The 21,383-nt window shown below is 42.4% G+C and overlaps 1 protein-coding gene across 7 annotated transcripts in view; it reads right to left on the minus strand.

Moving 5' to 3' along the window:
• Window positions 1-21,383, minus strand: part of GPM6B (glycoprotein M6B) — a 104,309-nt gene that overhangs the window by 5,492 nt on the left and 77,434 nt on the right. For 4 of the 7 annotated variants that reach the window (XM_058822868.1, XM_058822852.1, XM_058822891.1 and 1 more), the window contains exons 2-5: window positions 17,394-17,513; window positions 8,523-8,709; window positions 4,994-5,150; window positions 1,721-1,892 (exon numbers count right to left, since the gene is read on the minus strand). In XM_058822868.1, coding sequence (XP_058678851.1) covers window positions 1,721-1,892; window positions 4,994-5,150; window positions 8,523-8,709; window positions 17,394-17,513 — 636 coding nt within the window. The remainder of the gene's footprint in view (window positions 1-1,720; window positions 1,893-4,993; window positions 5,151-8,522; window positions 8,710-17,393; window positions 17,514-21,383) is intronic. The other 3 variants (XM_058822876.1, XM_058822860.1, XM_058822884.1) reach the window with 1 other exon arrangement.

Raw genomic sequence — 21,383 nt, forward strand, 5'->3', positions numbered from 1 at the left:
CCTCAGGTTGTGCCTTCTCCTCACACTGAGGAATGCTGCTAAGGCATGTTCTCAGATGTGGTTTTTCCTTCTGGCAGCCTAGCAGTGGGTTGGCTTTTTGCACTTTGGGTCCAGTTGCACACTCTGCCTACTCCCCCCACTCAGCACAGAAGAGAGAATCTGCATCTCGGAGGTACTTGGCACCTTTCAGGGTAGCACTTACTAGATGAGGTTCCACTTGAACAAGAAACTACCGTGGAAGGGTGTGAATACAGAGCTAGAGGGAAAAATTACAGGATTTTTTTCTGGTTTAGTTCCAATAGGTAAAAAACATGAAGTGAACACTGCCACAAGAAAGTTCAGTCTGCTGCACCTCATATACTCCCAATGACTTTTCTTACAATGATTGCAAGTCTGAAAAGTCAACAGAATCTAGCAGATTTAAAATAACATAAACTTTTAGGCCAGTAACAAATGTAAAGCTTAAGCAAAACCTATTTGAATTAAGAGCAACCCAGTTTGTTTTCCCATAAAACTTTGCATTTCAACTCAGCTGGTTGGAATTAGCAACTCTATATGTGGCAGGTCATTGAAATGATCTCAGGATGGCATGGCTTTCAGAAAGATTTTATAGGATTTTCTTCCAAGTCAGCTTCGTCTCTGCAACTGCTACATACAATTCCATCCTTTTAGCTATTGCTTCCACCCAAAAATGTGAAGGAAGTTCAGTGACACGTTGTCTGTTAGGGAGCTGCTGTCTCCCATCACACACTGAAACCCAAATGGTTTTACTGTTCAGGGGAACAATACAACCCCATCCAGCACTAATGCAGCTGCAAAACAACCAGGAGAAGCAGGAAGGCGGAGAAGCATATCTCCCTTCACTCCTGGGCTTTGCTGCTGAAGAAAATGTCTTCCCAGCCTCTCTTGCTGTGAGCTGCTAAAATAGACTGTAGATGTTTAACTGACTTGAAGACTTGCTTTTAAAATTAGTGTGTCATTTCTTCTACTGTACTTACCTGGACAGGAGAGCAAAGCCAAACTTTCTTACTTTTTCAACTTTGAATCCATTTTCTCAGCTTTGAATGACTTAGTCCAAATAAAGAAACATTCCTAGAAAATGCTAGCTAGAATGAAGCCAAAGGTAATGGTGACATAAGATCTTCTGCACAAGGGAAGCTGAAATTATAAACTTCAGGAAAAACTCACCTTAAGGAATGAAAAGCCTGACCTTATTTAAAATTATTGTCCCAGCTCCTTCAGATTTCTGCGTGTCATCAGAAAGCAGCATTAACTCATTATTAGTTATGGCAGACTTTTAACTGCAGGTTTTTGGTTTTTTAACTGAAAGTAATTGTCAGTGCAACATTCAGACATTTACTTCATCTTGAAATGTAAAACAGTTTTCTGAAAGAACAGAATATATGCATATGGGTTCAAAACCTACAATCTGGTTATCTATTTCTCAGCACTGTGTCCAAGCAGTTTATTTTAGGGCTGATCTAATATTACAGTATTGGAAGCTGCTACAAAATCATTTCAGATAAGTGACTTGTCAGTTCAGTTAAATTGATTGCATGTGGAAAGAGATCAGTGTAATGTGAATTAATTAGAAAAGTAATAGCACGCTCAGAGATGGAAGATGCTTTTGCATTTGATTCATCTGATAAGGCTGAGACAAAACTACTGCAGCCAGACCGTGGAGGATGGATAAAGGATGCAATCAGTATTGAAGTGGTACCGTATTGCCTGATGTCCACGCAGATCTGGTCCCCTGGAACTGTCACATTGCTCTGGAAAGATTTGATGACTTCACAAGTTGACCAGATGTTATAGAACATAAAGACAGGCACAGCGGAGAAGCCGAAGACCCCGAGCCAGGCCACTCCAAGCACATAGGTGAGGAAAACAAACTGGGCAGAGAAAACACAAACACTTTGTGTTTATCTTTGAAAAGACTATTTAAATTTTCCTTAAAAATGCTTCAAAGTAATCTTAAGCATTCTTTCAGAATTCAAGTGAGAAAGCATTTGATTTTCAAGCACACAAAATCAGTATTCTCATTGCTTACAAATACTTTGGTAGTTTAAGTGCTACAGAGAAAGTAATTCAGACATTTCCTTTTTCATCAGCCTGCTTGAGTAAACAGATTGCCCTCATGTGAAAGAGCAGCCCATTGATTTCTCAAGATTCTCAGCTAAGCAGGGATGCTGGTTGTAGGCTAAAACCAATAAATTCCAACAAAAATCAATTTAGGGGTTTTTTTTTAAATTAACTGTAACATACTAGCATTTCTATACAACTTGCAAATCAAAACCATGCAGTGAATCAATGCTCACAGAGCTCCCCCACACTCCCTGATGTATTGAAATCAATTTGGAATGTAACATTTGAAAATACCTATTTTTGCAAACATACCATGACTGTTAAGAGCAGATCAGAAGGATTCAATTGGTCTAATACTCACTGCCAAGCAGAAAATGAATTACTTCACTTTAGAAAATCATGGATTTATCCACTAAAATTTTCTGGTTTGGGTTTGCTCTTTAAAAAAACCTGCTACATTACATGCATTTTCTTCAGTTAGATTAAAAGATGTGGCACTGATTGCTTTTCCCTTCCCTTTTCCCTCCTCTTCAAAGTGTTATGGTGAAACAGTAGCTCTGGCATCAGTTCCCAGCTCCCTCCTCCTGGTGAGACCAGGATTTGGATCCCACTTGGAAGGTGGGGGAATGCAGTTACAGCTCCTGGGCTCTCTTTTCAGTGTTAGCTGTGGCTGTTCTCTCTCAGCTGCAGTGGGCTGGAAAGGCTTCACTTTCAGTAAAGCACTGGTGCCCTACTACCTTAAAATTTGTGTGCCAGAGGACAACAGCAAGGATGGGAAAGGCTCTCAGGGGGAGGATTCTCAGCCTGACCCAGAACAAGGGACTGAACTAATACTGCAGTGGTGGAAGTTTGCATCCCCACAGGTTTTTTCCAGAATAACCCTACAAGTATTTGAGCAAAAGCTGAACAACTGGTTAGGGTACAGCCAAGGGAGGTGGTGTGTGGGGAGGTGGAATTTCTTGCAAAACTGTGGCCCATAAAACCCCAGGTAAACTTTAATTTATAGACAACTCCACTGGAATACCCTATTTCTTATTAGATAGCACCATACACCAGACCTGTATGTTTTCTGTGAGAATTGAAAATCCTCCCTTTGGATTTTGGGAAGGACCAAAGGTTAAAGGATTTCTGTAGATACACTACAAATAAAACATGAGTTGGCATATGTGTATGTGGAAGTGTGCATGAGAGGAAGTGCACAAAGCCTTTAAATCCTAAAATAGCCAGGAAAAAAATATACTCACTCTCACATTTAATGTGATAACTGTGGGAAATGGCTATTCTGCATTTCCAGAGCCAACACAAATAATTCAGGGAAGATGGAAGTCTGTCTTCTATAGCAATCATATGCAAGATGGGACTGCCTTTCAGGACTTTGCTCAGTAATGTAATGAAAGAAGAAGTGGAGGAGCTCTTGATCAAAATGGCAAAAGGTCACTATGTCCAAAAGCCTGTTGCCTGTACCCAGCTCCAGTCACTAGTCTGTTAAACATTTTGTGTCCTCACAAATCTTGTTCTAGCCCTAAGATTTTATACAGCAGCACACAGGCACTTTTCCTGTCACCACCAAACATTAATGCAGCTTATCACAGCTCCAAGCCATTCCTCAGCTGGTAAATTCTCTCCTTCATTGTATGGACAAATATGGACAAACATGAAAACACATTTTTCTGCCCTATTTCCATGTGTCACACTGGTATTTGTATAAGCAGCTGACAGTCATGTGCCTGCAACTACTCAACTGCACAAGCAATTGTCTGCACTGATGAGATGCATGGATGTGTATTTTTCTACTTTATTCTGGATATTTTGAAAACACTGCTTTAGATCTAATTTTGTTCCTTGGTGAAGACCATACTTGCTGGGAAAAAAACTGAGCAAATAGCCACTAAACTGGGAAATTATCAGATGCCTTATTTTTATTAGCTCTTGAAAGATTCAATAAGTACCCAACAGCACAGTGGAAAATTGCTAGCTCTCATGAAAATAAGCATGCATCTCTTTTGTATTTAACCAGCTGAAAGTACATATTTTTTAAGTTCAGGATATAGACTGTATATTAAAATGCAACAATCACATCAAAAGCCTCTTCTCTTTTCACCCACACTTTCCCGTGGGCGATCTGTCATACTGCTTAGCTTCCTCCATAACTACGAGCTTTGAATTCAGATTTTCAGTAATAGCTTTGAAATCTTCTCTCAGAAACATAGTTATGGCTGTTCTTGCAGAGTGTGCCCTTGGGGACAATGTGGGTGAGAATCTGAAGTTTTATTTTTAGTTAAACTTTGCTTACAATTTTGTTCTAACACAGAAGTATGCTGAAGAGAATATGGCTGGTAACTTCAGGGCTTTGCGAAAAAGCCTCGCTATTCTATCTGTCTGCCTTTTGCCATCTGCAAATCAATACTTGATTCAAGTGCAAAGATGTTGTGAAGCTTCATTCATTCATTACTGTTTGTTGAAGGATCCAGACACTCAAGTACAATTGACTATGGAAGTCAGAGCCATTACAGTTTGATATTTAAATAGCTCTGCAAACCACAGCCATTTTACAGTCTGGCTTTAAGCATCACTCAAGTGTTCCATGTTGAAAAGCACGAATTTCATTTTGGCTCACATTAAGTGTTTTAAAATTAGCAGTCTCCTCAGTTTACTTTAGACCAGTGGGTTCAGCTTTATGACAGGGGAGACCATGGCAGCCCTCACCCAGCCCATCTGAAGCATTTTGATTTAACCAAGCAGCCTTGGAAGTTGAGATAAGAACCAAGACATGGATTGACCCTGATCACACACAAGGAATTAAACAAAGAAGGCAACAACATTCTGTTATTCAAAACCCAGGAATCAAACTGAGCCCAACAGGTTTTAGGCAGCAAAGACTGATGTTCCCATTCCTGATCCCACTCACCATTCCACTGATGCAGCGGCCACAGGCTGTTGTTTTGAACTCTCCATGCAGCTCCTTCACAGCACTTGTTGTATAAAAACCTTCCGCCAAAAGGATTATGCCATATAGGAAGAAAAACGATGCAATGCCATAAATTACATACTGCATTAGCTGTATTCTAAAATAGAAAATAAAGAAAGAATATAATTAGATTTCAGTCCTATAAAAACAAAGTCAGTCCTCTCAAATTAGAATAAATGAGAGACAACTCCTAGAAACAAAGTTCAAGGCTCCTCAGCATTTGAAGCAAGCAGACTGCAGGAAAACACTGGTACAACTGTGCCCCTTCCCAGGTGAGCAGTCCTGATGAGCATTAGTCCTGCAGCCACCTGAGCATCCCCTGTTGGTGCTGCAGTCCTTGCACTGACTGGTGTTAGTCACCATGTTAAAGCTGCAATTTCACACCTTCACTATGGAGCTTTTCCTTTTTCCTCTTACTGCTCCTAACTTGGGAATGGCTGACAGGGACAATGCAGGGCTTTGAAGTGGCAAAGCCTGGAGCTGCACCCCTGACTGAACTACCAGGCTCTGTGGTCATTCCTTTGGCTCAGGGAAAGGAAGCAGTCCCTGAAATTCACCATTTCCACCAGTGAAATCCAATTAACTTAAGTTTGCAAAAATTTCTGAGATCAGCAATATTTTATATTTGATATAAAGCTCAGCAAACATGCAGTGACTTCTCCTGAGGCTGCCCTACAGCCTGAAAGAGTAGTTCCCAGTGAGCTGGTAGTTTCAGTGCTTTAAGTCACAGCAGTGTTGAGTGCCTCAAAATGTGTGTTTTGGTTTTTTTTAATGGAAGAGTTATTTAGGAAATGCTTCCGTTTTAGGTACTCTGGAACCACTCAGAGGAAGATCATCTCAGGGCACATGGTATAAGCACTTCCTCAGATGTTATTTGAGAAAGTTCTTGATTTCTTAAAAATCTCCCATCTGCAATGACACTCTAACAGTATTTTTCCTTTAGCTAGAATAGGTAGATGAAAATAATAATTTCTAAATATTATCAGCCAGATTCTGTATACAAAGCTAATTATTTTGGAGGACCAGAATTCCAGATCTTCCATACAACATCTCAGGTCTTCAAAAGTCATAATTTGTTATTAGCATGATTTCCCTGGAACTTCTTAAAATGAATTTGATTGTTGGGATGGTTATTTTCGATGAAGTTATTCACAGAACTAAGAGGTTAATTTATACATCTACACTACCAGTTTTCTGAGGATAAGTATGCTTTGCTCAAGATATTTTTTTCTGATTCTTGCCACTCTCCACCAAGTAGCTGCTGGCATAGATCTCCAAAGGGCATCTGAATGTTTTAGATTAAGGAAAATTGATGACTACCATTTATATAGTTAAATGTTACCCTTGTATCAAAATAGGATATTGCTCATTTAAAATTTTATGTGGGAAGTGTTATCTTTGTTTTCCAAACTGATTAAAAATAACTGGATAAATCTGTTACATCTATGCTGTAAAGAACAAAAAAATTAACTCAGGATTTGAGAGAGTATAGAAGAAATCATCTCACCATCATCAATAGTCCAGGAAAGACCCAATGCATTCTACCAGAAATCAGTAACAGGAAAAGTGGTTACAAAAGTCTATTCCAAAGGGTGTGTTACTAACTCTTTTTTTTTTTTTAATGTTGCTGTAGCCTCAGATTTGCCCCTTTCTAACACCTCTTCTCCCTTCTCACCCCCTTGGCTCCACAGTGGTGAGCCCTGAGCTGCTTTGGTAGGAATTATGCATTTCCCCAGCTGCTGGTGCTGACATGACAAGAAACATTGTCAACAACTCTCCAAAACATAAAACTTGCTGCCTGTGACTGCTGCTTTTGCAATTTCTTCTATTTTGCTCAAATGGAGGCTGATGCAAGCACAGGGTGTTTTGTTACCCAGCTGCTGAAGAACAGCTGCTTACATTTTGTCACTAATTTTGTATAACTGCAGGGCCCTGGTGGCTCATGCCCTGGAGCTGGGGACACACTGCCAGCCACAGCCAGGGACCGAGTGTGGGCAGTGCTGGAAGGGGGGACCCAGTGGGGAGCAGTCCCAGAGCAGGTCAGGGTACAGAGGGTCCTGTGGACAGGGGAAGCCCTGAAATGGTGCTGTGGGACCAGCCCCAGTGCTCAGAGGGTGTGCAGCAAACTGGCAGGTCTATGCCTGCAAGCACACACGGAGTCAGTGAGAACAGAAATTAAAAAGAAAATAAGAATTAAGTGTGCTGCACAGGGCCCTGATATCAGAGTCTTCAATATCACCTGTCTGGCTTGCTGCCTGTGCACTCCTGTATGAACCATGCCCACCTTGCTCATCCCAGGGCCCCTCATCACAGCCACACATGGCTGGGCTGGCTGCTGGACATGGGACCTGAGGCAGCACTCCAGGCCTTCCTCTGACCTCACAGAGAAGCCCTGGGAACATAAATGACCCAAATATTTCACCCATGGTTATATCCAAAGGCTATCTTTTTACTTTTTTCTTTCTTTTCTCTCATATACCAGACCAGCTTCTGGTATATGAGAGGGATGGTCAGAACCATGCTTCTTTGTTATTCCTGACATCCCTTACAACTGTATGTCATCAACAAAAACTAAATCTACTTTTAAAATAAAATTGTTACCCCTTGTTCTGTTACAACAGGCCCTGCTACAAGTCACTCTTCAGCTCTCTTGTAGGTCCCTTTAGGTGTTGGAAGGTTGCTCTAAAGTCTCCCCAGAGCTTTCTCTTCTCCAGGCTAAACAGCCCCAACTCCCAGCCTGTCTTCACAGAAGAGGTGCTCCAGCCCCCATACCCATCTTGGTGGCCTCCTTTGGAGTCACGCCAACAGGTCCATGTCCTTCCTGTGTTGAGCACACCCAGAGCTGGATGCAGCACTCCAGGTGGGGTCTCACCAGAGCAGAGGGGCAGGAACACCTCCCTCACCCTGCTGGTCACGCTGCTTTGGATGCAGCCCAGGATATAATTGGCTTCTTGAGCTGCAAGTGCGCATTTCCTACTCCTGTTCAGTTTTTCATCTAAGACCACCCCCAAGTCCTTCTTGGCAGGGCTGCTCTCAATCCCTTCATGTGTCAGCATGTATTGATACTGGGCATTGCCCTGACCAGGTGCAGCACCTGGCACTTGCTGCTGGTGAGCAGCATGACGCTCACACAGTCCCACTCCTCAAGGCTTTCAAGGTCCCTCTGGGTGGCATCCTTCCCTTCAGGTAAGCAAACTGCACCACTCAGCTTGGGTGTCATCTGCAAAGCAGCTGGGGGTGCACTCCATTCCACTGTCTGATAGTGCTGAAGATTACATAGTGCTGGTCCCAGGATAAGCAGATACCAGGACCCTTTGACTCTTTGCATGTGAACACCAGTAAATGACTGAGCGCCATTACAAAAGCAAGCAACCTAATTCTCAGGGATGGAGACTGAGGTTTGAAGCCATCTCTGCTTGTTTAGCATGAGGGTGTTATGATGAATAATGGGACTGGGAGGCATACTTACACTTCACTCAGCAAAGCATGGTCACTGGCAGTCGTGGAGAAGTGCTGCTCGAGGATGGACACGGTTCCCGTGAGCGCCACGTGGCCGCAGCCACAAAACAACGCTACCCCCGAGAAGCAGAGAATGGTTGCCACGAGTGAAGCATATGGCACTCCTCCTAGGCACTTAATGCAACATTCAAAGCAACCTAAGCAGAAGAGAGAAAGCAAAAGAAATGTCATGAGCAAAAAGCAAATTATGAGGAAAAGAATATTCGTCCTCCACTTGGTAAAAGCCAGAGGGAATAAAAGGCCAAGGCATTGACATGCTAAGCAAAAAATCTATAGGTGGTACAAGACAGCATCACCCTCTAAAGCAGTGACCTTCAGATCTGTTGGTATGGACTCAAAGCCCAGAAAGTGGGCTGAGTGCTCCTGTCTTTACAGGATCAAGAGGAGATCGATGAGACAGCCTATGAAATGGAAAAAGTAAAAAAATCACTGTCTAAAGTGATCCATTGCAATTCAGCTGCTCATCTAGAGCTCACCATGTTTCAGCTTTACTAATGGCACCTATGCTGGCAGCACTCTGGGAGCTAGACAGGCAACTACTCAAGACAAGGAAGCCTTTTGGAAAAGTAGGAGATGCTTTGCACTTTCATTAGAAGATGAATACTTTTAGGTCCACAAAACTTAGCTACAAGACACTCTCCCAGTGGATTTATATAAAAATTACCTTTTTATATAAATCCCCATGATATTATAGGGATACAGATACTTTTACAACAGAACAACTGAATGGAGTCCAAAGAGTAACAATTTTTGTGAAGGGCAGATGCATGAAGCTGTATTACATAGACAGTACATTTCCAGCTTTTTATAGGATACACTGGATTTACAGTGATCCCTAAATAAAATTCGCAGTATCATGATCAAGTGAAATGCATTGTTTAACTGGCCTGAGTTAACAAAATATCCCCCCCAGAGCTGCTATTTGTATGAACACTGCAATAAGGAGGTTGCAGCTGAATTGCCAGGTTTGTTCCAACTGCGTGGCCTGAAAACCCATCTGCTTACAAAGCTGGGAAATGTAAATCGGAAACAAACGCAGCTTTTAACTGCGCTGTAATGGTAATGGCAATCCATAGCAATTCATTACTTCAGGGTGATGGCATTAAGCTGTCCCCATTAATGTGCATTTCATACAACTGCAAAGAACACAAGCCATTAAGACAACGCTTAATGGAGCGGCCAGCGTCGCACGACAGCCACTGCTGCTATGGCAAGGCGCTGCATTGACAAAGCATTTGAAGGCAAGGAGACAGCTGGCAAATGAGGACATCACATCTTCCCACCCAAAAAATTCCTCACAAAGATCAGCAAGTCTCCAGCCACCACATGAGGCAAGTTTATTTTTATCCCCCTCTTTTTCCCACTAATGAATGAGTTGCAGAGCAGGCACTTCTGTGAGGCACTGGGGAATAATATGCATCCGATAATTGAAAGATTTCCCATTTCATAAGTGAGAAACTCTTCTTTTAGAGAGTTACTAGCAAATGCCCTAGTCAGGCTTAAGCAGCTATCACCATCAAAATTACTTACTTTACTAACTGCAGACAAGATTTGATTGTATAGAAACAAGCCTGGGAAGGTTTTATAGTCAGTCCACAGCTGGAGTCCACTCAGTAGGAACTATTTTCATGACAAAAATACTGCCAAATGAGCAAACACTGCAACTCGGCAGTGATGGGCCAAACAAAATCCAAATGCACGCTATCAGAGGAAATCATCTCTGGCTTTCATTTTATCACAGAGGTCCAGAGCTGAGTTCAGACAACAAACCTTGCAGAGCAATCCTCTGCTTTGGGGAATCTGCCTGAGAGAGCTCACATGCAAGAGCAGCCATACATGTGAGCCTGGCTCTCCTCCGTAGCATCTGGTCCAAACCTCCCAGAGTTAATCCAAGAAATGCATGCACCTGGTGCAGGATTAGCCATGCAAGATTATCCAAAAGTAACCATGCTCTGACCCAGCAGACAACACACTTGTGGTCACAGCACAAAACAAACCACCTTTTGAGCCACACTTCTAAAGCAGGAGACCCAACACCTGATCATTGCTTAGTGTGGAGAGGTTGATCACTTAAATTGTGCTGATCCCACAGACTGCTTTAGTGAAGGATCCCATCAAAGACAGAAAATGAAACAGCTGGAAGCAAAACCAAGAGATTGACAGGATCCAAAAGGAAAGCTGTTGGTTTCAGAAAATGGGAGCAGCCTGACAAAGCTAAAAACTGGTGTAGACCCAGAATTGATGTTTAATACCCCATACTGCCAAGCCAGCTTTCCAGGCCATTGGCAGAACATTTGCCCTGAGGAGTTTGTTGGATCTCTTACCCAAACGCATGACAGTATCTGCCACTAATCCACAGACCCTCAAACACAAGGTAACAGTGGCAGACCCCCTCTCACCTCTCAGCAACTGGCAGCTACACAAATTGTCTTTGTGGCCATACTCTTTGTCTTCCTCTGCAGTCCAAGTAAAAAGGCATCAGATAATTTGGACGGCCTTCGTTTTCTCAGTGCAGAACAAAGCCAAGGGTATCTTGGTTTTAGACACCCTCAGAGGTGTCTAAGGCAACCACATTATTTTGAACAGAGAAAACTGCCCAAATGTGGAACTGCAGGAACTACTCACCTTGACCCCAAGACTAAAGCAGGAATCAGAGAGACTTTGGTACACCTGGAAACAGCACACAGCCAGCTTGCAAGCACATGAAGCATCCCAAACCAGCATGTTTCCAAGAGACAGCATTCATCCATACATTGTCATTCTGCACCCAAATTGACAGCAGAGCTGCACGGCCTCCTGCCAGAGGGTAACTAACTGCAGGATGCAACCTCATCTCAGTGCTGGGGCTGCCAGACCTCCCCCCAGATCCCACTGTGAACACTCTTTATGAGCAGATTAAAGCCATGCCTAGCCCAAGCAATACAGCCAATTTTATAATTTTAACACATTTAAGCCTAAAACTGTACTGCTAAGAGCAGCTTTCAAAACTACAATTTGAAGCTGATCAAGAACTGAGATACGCTTACCAAGCTTCCCAAAGAAGCACTGAAGCAAAGCAGAGGATTTCTGAAAACAATTAAAAAGCTTTCCAGGAAACCATTATGTTCTCTCTCTGCAACTATAAGTGAGCAAATATCTTCACACAGTACAGCTGAAACCCCAGGAAGATGTTTGCCTAGCTCATGTTCACAAAATAACTTGCTAACACTCTGATGACAACTGCAGGCTGAAGGCCTGTGAACTCAAGCTGACAAAAATAAGTAGCATTAAAATAAGTTCAGCTCAAATTTTCAGCTCAAAGTTTTTACTTTCCATATGGCCAGAGTGCTGCACTGTTCAGCTGTATATCCACTTCCAATGAAACAGTGTAAAACTATTTAAATATGAAACTGTACAGCGCAAACACACATCACTGCATCTTCCCTTTCAATGGCCATTTTGTGCAAGGCATCACTAGAACCTTTTGTGCAACTCAGCAGAATAAAAACATTTTTTGTCCTCAGGCTGGTGAGCAGCAGTTGCCATGGAGGCAGGTTAATAACAGCCCAATGATTTGCCCAGAGCTGCCTGTGATCTTGGCTACAGATTTAACACACTCTCAGAAGGAGGCCAGCTAAAACAAAGACTGAGATTATTCTCTAGGGAATGAATGCTATTAAACACACACACACACAAATATTCTTGCTAAAGGACAAAAATAAAGAGAAGAGAAAGAAACAGGAACTGGCTATTCTTTTAATCTCCTGGCAGCTATCAGTCACAGGAAATTGGTAAAGGATGAACCTACATATGTACATAAATCAGCAATTGGTTGCTTAATGTATGATGAACAATTATACAATCTGCTCAGCACTGTACAGCCTACTGCATGCATGCAGGGGCTTAGCCATTCAATTTCCCATGCCAAATGGTGATTGTGTGGCTAAACCTCCTTTGGTACTTTAAGTACAGCTTTAAGATTTAAACTCAGAATGGCAAGGTAATAGAGAATTAATGGAAAATGGTCTTTAAATAAAAAGAAAAAAGAAGCAGTTCTCACACAGTACCTTATCCTATTAAGGTCAAATCTGTGTTTTGGAAATTACAAAAGACAATGCAATAGGATCAGGTAGCTTCCTTGAGTATTCCTAGGGCTTGCTCTAGGAACATCATACATCAGTTCTTGAAGCCCAGACTTGAAAAGCTGAGACAGGTTGATGTTCACAAAGCCCTCCCTCAAAGCAAAGCATGTTAAACATGCTGTAAAGAAAGAATATTCACACCTCTTGGAAAGAAAACCAGCCTATTGTCTAATGTTCCAAACACCTCCTAGGCTGAACTAGTGCCTTAGTGCATCTCAGGTTCTAACCACCGGCCCATAGTCAAGATCAGTATGGAACAAAAAACCACAGAACCAAGAAAACCTGAAAGGAGCTTTGAAAAGTTTCCCATTTCAGGGAGCTAAATCTCCAGGATCCTGTAGCTGTTAGTTCCCACTTTCTTTTCCTTAGAAGTTTGGTTTCTTCCCCTCCCATGAAAGATAAAACAATGGGCATCATTTTCTCCTTGTCACTTACTTCCTGTAATTGTGTAACACATTTTTAGAAATGCTGGCCTGTCAGACATCAGCCCAGTTAATACACGGCAGAAATTGCACTTCATGTTCCAACACAGAACCACAATCAGGGGGGGAGGAACTGTCCTAACAAAGGGAAGGTTGCAAGAAATCCAAGGGAAAAAAGCCCTAGATAACACCATGGCAAGATTTGTTTCTTCTGAATGGTGTTAAATGATGCAGAGAAGACTCTAAGAACAGACAGCAGTAATCATAACCCTTTTTTTTTTCTCCAAATCTCTTCTTCCCAAATCAGCAGTTCTTACAGGAAAAAAATTGCACTCCCGTTGCTGGAACCAAACCTGTTTCATGCAAAGATAAATTATCTGAACCTGTTTTTTACATGCCTTATCTAGTTTACCTTCTTCAAATTTAGTGAAATACACACACTCCCCATCTATATCATTCCAATCTCTGCAAGCCTCATTAAGCTCACAGGTGTTCTGAAGTTATCTTTTTCAGGCAGTAAAATCCTCAGAGCACGAATCACTACATCCATCCTTATTGGAAGTGCCCATCCCAGCTGTTTGCTGTTTGCTGTATGAGAGAAAGGAGTCAGACCTGCACAGGAAGAACACTGCTGCCCCATGAGATGGTGGGATGAGAGTTGCTCTTGTCCAGCTTTATTGCTTTTGGACAGAGGTCAGGTCAGGCAGGACTACATTTTATTTCATGTCTTCTCTGTTTTACTTTTGGCCTATGAAACAGTGGAATCCATAGCAGAAGAAAAATACCTAATTTATACCTTGGAAAAGGCCTTACTTCAAACAGGTTTCAGTAGGAGTTCTTGAGGGATATTTCTTACTCTAAGCTACTTCTGCAGGAAAAAAAATAAGCTGGTGATTTGAAAAATAGACTCTCACATAAGGGACAGATCAGGCATTATTGATAAATGCTTTGGTATTATTTCTCCTGGAGACTTGTTCTAGCATTTAATATCCAAAATAACCCTTGGGATTCAGTGCAGCCTGAGCATGTGGAAATGCTCACTGGCATGCAGAGCTCAAAGTTCAAACACATTGCACCAGCAAGGGCAGCTTCTGGTCCAAACTGGGGTTGTAACACTCAGTTCACTGCTCAACAGGCCTGAAGATCCTCCTTCCTTTCTGCCCTTGCCCTGGCCCTCCTCCTGTTGCTCCCCTTACTTTTTCCTCCTTGAAGAAACGCTCAGGAGGGTCAAAATGCTGGAACTGCTGCTTCAAAAGGTGCCAGCCTAGGAGATAATTTTGGAAAAACTCAAGGCAGAAAGGTAAAAGAGATGAAGCAATAGGCAAACTGCCAAAGACATCCAAATGCCTGGAGGTCTAGACAAGCTCAGTGTGGAAATACAAAGGCATTTTGGTTTCATGAGCGACTTCCATAGCTCTGTGAAAATCTGTAAGGACACTTGAGTTTCCTTGATCCAACCATCCTCCACACCCACCTGTATCTTGGCTGACATGATTTTGAAAGCTGACTTTTACTTTAATCAAAGGTGAATATCTTACCTGGAAGAATGGAGTTGAAACTCTTAGCTCCACCTTTTTGCCAGCTGTAACTCACCTCACCCTCCACCAGCCTTCAGCACCCAGCAGGAGAGCAAGACTTTAGCCTCACTGGATTTCAGCCACCGCTACTGAACGCCTCCCCAGTTGACTCCTCCCTAAGCTATAAAGAAGCAAACAAGAAATACAACCTCTCTCTCCCTAGAGCTCAAAACAGGGCCAAAACCTGTGTGTTTGTGTGTGTATGTATTCCAGCCTGGCAGATCTCAGATTCAGAAGGTAAATTCTCAATTTAAGAGATAACTGAAGATGCGAAGATCTTCCCAGACATTCACTCAACTATGGAACAAGAGGAGCAGTGAGAGAACTGAACTGTAACTGTAGAAGTCCTTTGTTCTGTAACAGCTTTCATGCTATTATTTCCCCAGCTGAATCCCCACATCACTTCCAAAACTTGAGCCTGTTTCAGCAAAGGAGCAGTAAGGCTGTTTCAGTGAGATACTCCATCTTCACATGCCCTTATGTGTTCACAGAGCAGCTGAAACACCTCCCAGCATCTGGGGGAAGCAGGTTTCAAAAAAAAAAAAAAATTCCATAAAGCAAACAACACCCACACAACCTGGAATTGTGCCTACAGCTAAGCTCATGTTAAACAACCACTGCAAAGTTTCTCTTTCTAGAGAAAAAGATGGGCACTTTGCTTTCTGGGAAAAAAATGTTTTAGCATTTTGAAAGGCTCATTAGGCTTGCAGGTGTTCTGGGGATGTCTTGGCTCCAGCATTGCAGTGAATCTTCCACACTGACTCTTCCCTAGTTGCTCAAGAGCTGGATTCAAGCTTAAATTAGGGAAGCGAGATCATGTTGTACCTGAAGACCCTGGGAGAAGAGGTGAATGCCATGAGGACTGCCACAGAGGAGCCTTCATAGTGATGCCATTTGGACACTGACAGAGGAGACAAAGACACCCAAGAAATCCTGTGGTTTGTCAAGGGAGCAGAGGTTATCTCAGCACAGCAGCCAGTGCCACCCAGCAGCGGGGAGCTGAAGGCCAGTGCTGAAGGGAGGTGTTTTATAGCAGGAATTGGTGTTGGGACTGAAGTGACATATTCCCTGCAAGCTAAGGGAATAGAGAAAAGACCAGCATTTTCACAGTGGCTAATCCATCACTGGCAGGTTGGTTTTACTCAAGACCTGTTCAGAGAGGTTTCATTTTTGCCTAAAAGACTTTTAATTTCTTGAAGTGCATTTAAAACATCTTCCCTTGAGCGGGCATTTCTGGGCTTTGGTGGGCGTGGGGGGCTTTTCATCATCACCAAGAACCCTTTCATCCTCAACTCCTTCATGACAGGCGTATTTACCTACATGATAGTTCAGAAAGATTCCCAAGGCAGACTGACAAGGGTTCAGTTGCCTAAACAAGAGTTTCTAGCACCATTTTAGGTGCCAGACTCCCAGCTGCTGTAACAGAAGGCTGTGCATCTCTGTGTCCTGGCTCATCTGTGCCAGCACATATGGACATGTCTCATCACTGGGGACAGCTGAAGAGGCCCAAGACCCCGATAACCAGGGTCTAGCCTGCTCCTTCCACATCCTTCACAGCTCAGGGAGGCAGCATTCATAATCTACCACTACTCCCTGAAGCATTTCCTTTGTGTGTAAAATATCCCGTGTGTACTAAACGTGAGGCTTGGAAATGTCTTCTAGCAGCCCCAAACCTGTCACCCAGGTAACTTGTCATAAAATATAGTCAAATAAATATTGATACTGAAGACAGATCAAAATTTGTGACCTAAGTATTTCTGGGGAAAAAAAGCCATTTGAAATACATAAACATTTGAATCCTAAAGCACATGAGTATGAAAATATGATGGGAAGGGGAAGGATGAGGCAGCAAGCTTTGGTGAATATTTCCCTGCATTGCTATTAAAGTCTCTGATGCGGAGGCAGGCCTCTCCAGCAAACAAGCTGTCAAGCAGGCTTCAGTCACTCAGCTCCATAAAGAGAGGAAAATTCTGGATTGAGCTAGCTGCAAAGGCTGTCTCTGAGCATATACACCCCTTGCTGTGCTATCCATCAGTCAGACTGGAATTTTCTAATGTGATCAATCAGGGCTTCATTTCAGGTGCTTTTCTGAGATGCTTCAAAACTCAATTCCCCCACAGACCCTTAAAATAAGGCTTCATGAAAAGTAAATAGGATCTTCTTGAGGTCTCAAGTCAGACATCGAAAGGACAGGCATGAACAATCACCAAACCATTTTTACAGCCTCACCTGAAATCCTCCTCTAGACTCTCACAGATGCATTTAGTGCTTCTGGCAAGGGACAAATGCAAACCAAACCACAGGATATTGTCTAGGAAGCACAGGCTACCAGTGAGTCAGATTTGCTGTCACTGCTTTAGTGTCATTTCTGCATTTGTGGCTGCTAAGTCTGATAGATTCATCCACATAAACCCCCAAACTATTTCATCTCATCCGTAAACAATTTTGAAGCAATTGGGAGCACAGATAAAAGGAAGCTGTCCCTCACACCACACATTGTCTTTCAAGCATTAACAAGGAAATTCAAATTTATGTCAAGTATTCATACAAAAAGAAGTAGACTCCTTACAGCCTTAACAAATAAAACAAGAAAAACAGAGGAACTTTTATCTTAAATTGTTAGGACTACTGCAAAGCATTAAGTTTATGCTACTACCATTTCTGAACTCTTCATTTCCCTTTCACCCAGCCCTTTATTTACCTTGAATCCCCAAAGGACTAATATTGCCTCTCAATGCTGGCACATGATGGTACCGGTGTGGCCTTGAACTCCTGTACATCCAGTGGTACCTGCCAATTTCCATTTCTGGTCTGGTGATCACTGCCAATTTTAGGTGGTAAAAAGTCAGTGTCACCAGCAAGTCTTAGTTCAGTACTTTCAGTCATTTAACTTTAAAAACAAGAGCCCAGAAAAACACACGGTAGTTTCAGAATTGAAACAAAATAACCTTACAGACTAAGGGAAGAGATTAGGAGGGATGATCAAGAGGGAAATGCTCACACAGGTGTTAAGAAAGGTTGAATAGCTGAAAATCTACCTAGGATTTGAGTTAAAACACATAAGGAAGGGCCCTCTATTCCTTACCCCCACCCACTCTCATGTATCCCTCTCTTTGTCCATGACAAAAAGCTCTGCTCCAGCAGAAAAGGAAGGTAAAGTCATGGAAAATCACATTACCTGTTTTTTAAAAATACTCTAATGCTGTCAAAGAAAAAGGTTATTGCTTCATGTCAAGGTAGGGCAAACACAGAGGTTTGCACTGATACTATCTTACATTAAAAATATAAAAGGTTTTTTTTTAGGTTTTATTTCACCTAGGCTCTGCTCACATCCAAAAATGTGGACCAAGTGTGTTGAAAATGATTTGTTCCAGGTTCAAGAGCAGTCCTGCTTCTCCTTGTCTTTTCAGAGGAAGCCCAGCAACAAGACCCACATGCAGTAACTCACCTCACCCACTCACACACTCATGGCACACTCACTGGCACTGGGTTTCTGGGCCCCTGAGGAGGCAGGAAACAGCACCAAACCACTTCTGAGCCTACATGTCCCCATTGCTACCACTGTGGCCTTGTCAAAGCTCTTAGGGTGACACTGACAGACCTTTATTCAAAATGCACCAGAGTCCCCCTCTGCAGGGGCTAAATGAGAAAGCAACCATTATTTCTGGCTGAAGCAAATCCAATTCAGCAGCGTTTGGGCACATGGAGAACCTGAAGGTTGTCATCTACTGTAGACTAGATTACAGACAAATTTCGAGGGGCAGGAGAAGTAGAAATGCCATAAATTTCAAGCCTATGAGAGGCTCAGAAGGTCCTGGACCCAGTCCCTCTCATATGGTTTGGCTGCTTGTGCAATGAGGAGTTTGGCACAGCCACATTTGCATATGTCAAGAAGAGAAAAAAATCTCAGCCTTGAATCCAAATGCTGGATCTAGAGATAAAAACCAAGAATTTGTTGGTCTTCTTTATCAGCAAACAAATTCCAATACTAAGAGTCTTTTGGGTTTTCTACACAAATTTAGCATCAACAGCTCTCTAAAGGATACTTTATGGCTTGGTAATTTTCTCCTCTCTGCATCTAACACACAAACCAGCAAGCAGGTATCAGTAAATCTTCCACAGAAGACATTATTCTGTATTGTGTGGCTCATTCTTCCTCTTAGGAAAGACAAGTTTCACATCTTATGAGCATAACAAAATACAAAATGTGTTGAAAGTACTGTTCCAAAATGACTGCACACTCTCAGGATGATATCATCTCCTTCTGCTCAGAGAGGAACAATCCTGCTTGGGAGATCACAAAGAAAGCCATAAAAATGGAATTGGACACAAAACAGAAAACAAAATTCTTCGCTAGTACATCATACCTCTTCTCCTTCTCTGCCTCCCCAATGTCTGCCCCCTGCCTTTTTGAGGCTACTTACTGGACACTGGTAACAGATTCAGATTTTTTTTTTTAATTAAGATTAAAAATGACCAGCTGCAAAGACTTCCAAAAAATACTTCCCCTGCCTTTTTGAGGCTACTTACTGGACACTGGTAACAGATTCAGATTTTTTTTTAATTAAGATTAAAAATGACCAGCTGCAAAGACTTCCAAAAAGAAAAGCATTATTCATTTGTACTGCAGCAGCATTTAAGCCAAACCTTCCACATCAAGAAGATTTTATCCTACTAGCTTGAACCCACAGTTTGAGATTTCTCCTGCAGTGGCCACAAAAAGCACTTGTTCAGAGCAGCAGAGCAGGCAGCTCCTTTTCTCCCTTAGCCTGGGGGAATGTTGGTGAAGTCACCTGTCTGCTGTACAAACATCAAACCCTGAAACACAGAGACATCATGTAAACTTTGTAGCATCATTTCTGTAAGCGAAAATATTCTATGCAGTTGGTTTCTTTAATTAGCAATTTCTGGTTTTGCAGTAACAGGGCTCCTTTCATTAGCTGGCAGTTCAAACTCCATAAGGAATCTCAGTTTTTCCACTGAGCACTGGCTCAATGGAAAGAGCCACTCAGCAATGGCTGTTTGGTAGCCCTTAGTGCATGCCTGACACGACCTTTGAAGCTGAAGAGCATCTTGGGTGACTCTGCTGGGACCCACCCAGGTCCACTCATGTAAAATCCATACCAGGTCAAAAGCTCCTCAGGCTTCAGTGGCTTAACAACTACTACACACAGTCCATATTCATTGGAATTTAACTCTGTACCCTAAGTAACTGGGAAAGGAAACAGGCTTAATGGTGTCTTTACCTTTTGCTTTTTGAGTAACTAACTGCACTAATTGTATTCCCTGGTCTAGGTTACAATATCCCCCACCCACAGCCAAGCTCGAGGCCTCCTGTCAGAATCAGGTTGTCCTCAGTCCTGCACAGCTACAGAACTGACAGTGCTTCCATGTCACACCACGCAGGCACACGGATGGAGACTGTGGTGTTCAATATTCATTGGGATGAATCATCCTGCATGCTTGTAATCAAACTCACAGTGCTCAACATCCTCATGCTTGCTGCCTTTATCTTTTGGGTTTAGAGGAAACACAGTTTTAATATTCATCTGTCTCAGCGGATGAAGCAGTCCATGGGAGCAAAGAAAGGGTGTTGTTTGGTCATTGATGGTCTGGTGATGAACAATGGACAAGGAGCAAGGCTGGGCAGAAAATGGGGAAGGGTCAGAGTAACTGAAGGAGGTCTTCCCCCCCTCTTTGCCCCCTTTGCTCCTGCTGCAAAATCCATTGTGCACACACACCCCAGTGCCATCTGGGTTTCCTCCACCCCCATTACCATATCCCATGGCACATATGTCTAGGTTTTCTGCTTTCATGAGGTTGTTCAGACCAGTATGAGTACATGCTCTGAGTATTTTTCAACCCCCTCCTATTTAGAAACCAAATCCTATTCATTAAAACCTAAATCACTAAGCCTGCCAAATTATTATCCCCAGAATATCGCGTGTCCCAGATTCTCCCAGGGCTGGACCTCTCTTCCTACAGTCGTATTCTTCAGGGACTTATGCTTACAGCAGTTATTGTTGTCAGTGGATCTGAAACACCAATCAACTGCTTAAAATGGGGGGAAATATGCAGCATACTAAATATCTTTGAATGGCTTGACAGCTCTGATACCACTGTGTGAGCCTTACATTAGGTGGGTACCCTGGAAATTTTGGTTCATGATCATAACACATATTTTTAAAAAATACTTTTATTTTTCCAATTTTTTGGAATGAAAAATACATCTGTGATGCATCAAAATGTCATAAGCTCACTATGTAAAAATAACTTTACTAAAAGTGAAATAAACTGCACGACAATCCATTCCTTTCTCACATTGCACTTTACAGCTTCATTTAAACACAACTGTACAACTGTGTGCAATAGTGTAAGACAAGCAAAGTACTTCTTTCCATTTTGGACTAGTATATACTTGTTTATTTAGAGCTTAAAAGCTGAAATATGGCTTCATATACTATAAAAATAATAGAGCTCACAGCTATTACTAACCACAAGGTCTTCTTTTATCAAGAGAACATAAGCAGGGAAGAGCCAATTAAAAGGGACCTTTGGTACAGCTGCTCAAACTGGTCTTCATTATTCCTCAGCAGAGCATAGGCAATTTGAACATCATATGTATTCATATAAGGAACCTAAACCCTAGTATCAGGGCTTTCTTCCATCCCATGTGTAATTGGTGAATTCA

Source organism: Ammospiza caudacuta, chromosome 2, assembly GCF_027887145.1.
Source record: "Ammospiza caudacuta isolate bAmmCau1 chromosome 2, bAmmCau1.pri, whole genome shotgun sequence".
Classification (NCBI taxonomy): Eukaryota; Metazoa; Chordata; class Aves; order Passeriformes; family Passerellidae; genus Ammospiza; species Ammospiza caudacuta.